At 43.9% G+C, this 3,425-nt stretch overlaps 1 protein-coding gene and 2 non-coding genes across 3 annotated transcripts; all 3 read right to left on the reverse strand.

The window, feature by feature from the left end:
- Positions 1 to 218: 218 nt before the first annotated feature.
- On the reverse strand, positions 219 to 291 carry TRNAR-UCU (transfer RNA arginine (anticodon UCU)). The gene has a single exon. It is a non-coding gene; the product is annotated as a tRNA-Arg (tRNA).
- A 127-nt stretch (positions 292 to 418) lies between these two features.
- TRNAR-UCU (transfer RNA arginine (anticodon UCU)) lies at positions 419 to 491 on the reverse strand. The gene has a single exon. It is a non-coding gene; the product is annotated as a tRNA-Arg (tRNA).
- Positions 492 to 1,122: 631 nt separating this feature from the next.
- Positions 1,123 to 3,385, reverse strand: MRPL58 (mitochondrial ribosomal protein L58; the record flags this gene model as incomplete). The annotated part of the gene is made up of 5 exons (XM_010178191.2): positions 1,123 to 1,329; positions 1,693 to 1,862; positions 1,966 to 2,048; positions 3,051 to 3,110; positions 3,325 to 3,385. Coding segments are annotated over 5 exons (459 nt in total), but the record flags the coding sequence as incomplete, so codon positions are not given.
- Positions 3,386 to 3,425: the final 40 nt, after the last annotated feature.

The following is a 3,425-nucleotide window of genomic DNA, read 5'->3' on the forward strand; positions in this document are numbered from 1 at the left end:
AGCTCTCTATTTTTTGCAAATCTAAATCTAAATGCTGATTTAGGCTGTGTAAGGGGAAGACCTCAAAAGTCCCCCCCTTCCAAAGGGGACTGCGGGTACTGGCTGTGTCAGAGCAGAGCCCCACACACCTCACTCTGCCCCAGCTGAGCTCCAGGGACCAGCACAAAGCACTTCCCCATCTTATTTGGGTTTTTATCTAAAACAGAACCATCTCTCCTCACCCCAGGTGGGACTCGAACCCACAATCCCTGACTTAGAAGGCCAGTGCCTTATCCATTAGGCCACTGGGGCCCTGGGAAAAGATGTGTCAGAGCAGAGCCCCACACACCTCACTCTGCCCCAGCTGAGCTCCAGGGACCAGCACAAAGCACTTCCCCATCTTATTTGGGTTTTTATCTAAAACAGAACCATCTCTCCTCACCCCAGGTGGGACTCGAACCCACAATCCCTGACTTAGAAGGCCAGTGCCTTATCCATTAGGCCACTGGGGCCCTGGGAAAAGATGAAAAAAGCCTAATTTCAGTATTTTTGAGGACCTGCAGAGTGAACCGATCTGGTGTGGTGGTGAAATCCACCACGTTACACCCACACCACTTGTTTCTGTTTAAACAGGATCTGCTGATGAATGACTCTTGAAGCCTCCAAGACTCAGCTGGAGGTTTCTTGGAGTTCCAGCTCAAGGTCCAAAAGCCTCCTGGACTTACAGGGTGGTTTCTGAACAGAGAGCAACTGCCTCCTGCCAAATTCCTGCCATGGCTTTAGGTTAATTTAAGAAAATGAAACGTATTTTCTTCGGTAAGGGGAAAAAAAAAATCAACTACAACTTGAGACAATCAAATGCTTGAAATGGTGAATATTCTATTTGCTACTTAGACAGGTACTGATCTTGCTTTTACTCCTCCCTTTCTCTCCCCTCACATCTACTGCTGATGTGTTTAGCAGCAGAGGGTGCTCTCATCAAGCAGAAGGCTGGATAAAGGGGACAAAGAATTAAAAACCCCCAAAAAAAGCTGACAAAAATCTGAATTTTTAATTTCTCTCAAACATGAACAATAATATTTCTGCAAAATGACTGCCAGGCTGTCACAGTGCATCATTAGGTTCAAAAGGAGATGTTAAATATTTTTATTTACACTTGTAGATCATTTTTATTCAATATAGCTCATGAGTTTAGCATCATCTACAGCTGCCAGTGCCATGTCTTTAAAATGACAGTATGCCAAGGACTTTGTTCTCTGCTGTTCTCAGTCAAAGTCTGCCTTCCTGCTCTGTTTTATATTTGAGTGTATCTTTTTCTGTCGTAGGCGTTCACGGTTCATTTTTTCCACCCTAAAACAAAACGAAAAGATCCTTTAGTGTACAAAGAAAACATTTAAAAATTCAACTTTGAGCACAGTTATAATGTAGATTTGATGAGCTGACAAATGTGTATAGGCAAAAAAAAAACCCCAGTCTTTGTTCTTGGGATTTTACCCAGGAAAGCAGTTAAGATCTAATGGATCAGTGATTTTTTTTTTTAAAAAAAGGAAATCCAAATGAGTATGAAGATGGTTTAAAGACTCTGCAAACTATATCATGGAACATGATAATCGGAATAATGATAATCTCAAAAAATAATGATAATCTCAAAAAATAATGATAATCTCAAAAAATAATGATAATCTCAAAAAATGTCCATTTCAATAACGATACCTTTCTATGAGTTTCTGTGTAGTCTCCTTGGACACCACCTTGGGCTTCTCTGTAGCCTCTGTGACCATAGTTCTGATTTTTTCCAGACAAATCGCCAGATTCCTCATTTGGTACCGACTCTCTTCAGAGCTCACAATCAACTCACCAGCTCGGTTTATCTTATTCCTGTGCTAAAGAAGGGAAAACGTGATGTGATCACTGAAACCTCATTAGGCTGGTTGTGTTCTGGCTAAAAGCATGATGCTTGAACCACGGAAGGAGGTGAGTAGTTACCATCGATGCCATTTTTTGTCTCACAGCTTCTGGGATCCAGTCTGCTGATGCCAGGTGGAACCGAACTTCTGCCTTGGTATTCACTGGGAGGAAAAAGAGGCTTTATTTATTATTTTTTTTTTATTTCAATGTAATGGTTTGCCTTCCTAAGTCTTATGAAATAATTCCAGGCTTTATTTATTATTATTTTTTTATTTCAATGTAATGGTTTGGGTTTGCCTTCCTAAGTCTTATGAAATAATTCAGTCTGTTCACTGCTGACTTTGAACACAGGATGATTCCAGTATTAATTTCCTGAAAGATCACAACTTTTTTCTTGCTATATTTTTACTTTACAAGACAAACTGAATTTTTATGGAGACTCTGTCATGGTATTTGCCTCTCTGGATACCATAAGTTTTATCGCTATTGCCAGTCACTAACTACCTTATTTTTAATGGCAATGGCAGAACACGAAAGATTTTTCATTTATTTGAATTAACCTGAGAATTTATTGTGCTGTGAAGTTTCAGAATCCAATGGGCTTGTTGTATGGTGGATCAGTGAAAACAGATTAGACAGAAATGGTGTTTTGTGTGACACGTGTAGCAGCAACAATCCCAGTGAGAGTGTTTCTAGGAGAATCTAATATGGTACCACTGGTCTTGAGCGTGGTGAAGACTTAAAACACAGGATAACGATAATGTAAAATTAGCATCAGGCAGCAGGAAGATGCTCAATTTCATAGAATCCCAGACTGGTTTGGGTTGGGAGGGACCTTAAGGCTCATCCAGTTCCAACCCCCCTGCCAGCAGCAGGGACACCTTCCACTAGACCAGGTTGCTCAAAGCCTCATCCAGCCTGGCCTGGAACACTTCCAGGGAGGAGCAGCCACAGCTTCTCTGGGCAACCTGGGCCACTGTCTCACCACCCTCTGGGTGAAAAACTTCTTCCTAATATCCAATCTCAATCTCCCCTCTCTTAGCTCAAAAACATTTCCCCTTGGCCTGTCACTATCTGTCCATGTAATTTCAATCTCCTCATATTTTACCACAAAGTATAAAGAAGCAACTTTGAAGATTTTTCCTTCAAGATCTCTTCCTCACCTTTATTCACATGTTGCCCTCCAGGGCCGCTGCTCCGGCAGTAGGACACGCTCAGGCGAGCTGGAAGAGAAGAGCAGCAGCATCAGACCTGGAGCCGTGTCCCTGGGGGTTCTGCAGCGGGGAACGGTGACAATCCTGGCCGCAGCACAAGGGATGAGGGATGCCTGTGGCTGGGGGTGCTTCTACCCTGGGTTCCGAGCATGGACCCCCAGCCTGGAGCCCAGCCCACCCCCAGTGCTGCACCCAGGACAGGCCTGGTTTGGGGGAGACTCACCCAGGGGGATGTCGAGGGTGGCCGGCTCGCTCTGCTCCTGCAAAACACGGTGGGTGCCAGTGTTAGGTGCTGGGGGGAGACCAAGCAGCTGCCCCCTGCCC

This window comes from Antrostomus carolinensis, unplaced genomic scaffold (genome assembly GCF_000700745.2).
Source record: "Antrostomus carolinensis isolate BGI_N321 unplaced genomic scaffold, ASM70074v2 scaffold5311, whole genome shotgun sequence".
NCBI classification, from domain to species: Eukaryota; Metazoa; Chordata; class Aves; order Caprimulgiformes; family Caprimulgidae; genus Antrostomus; species Antrostomus carolinensis.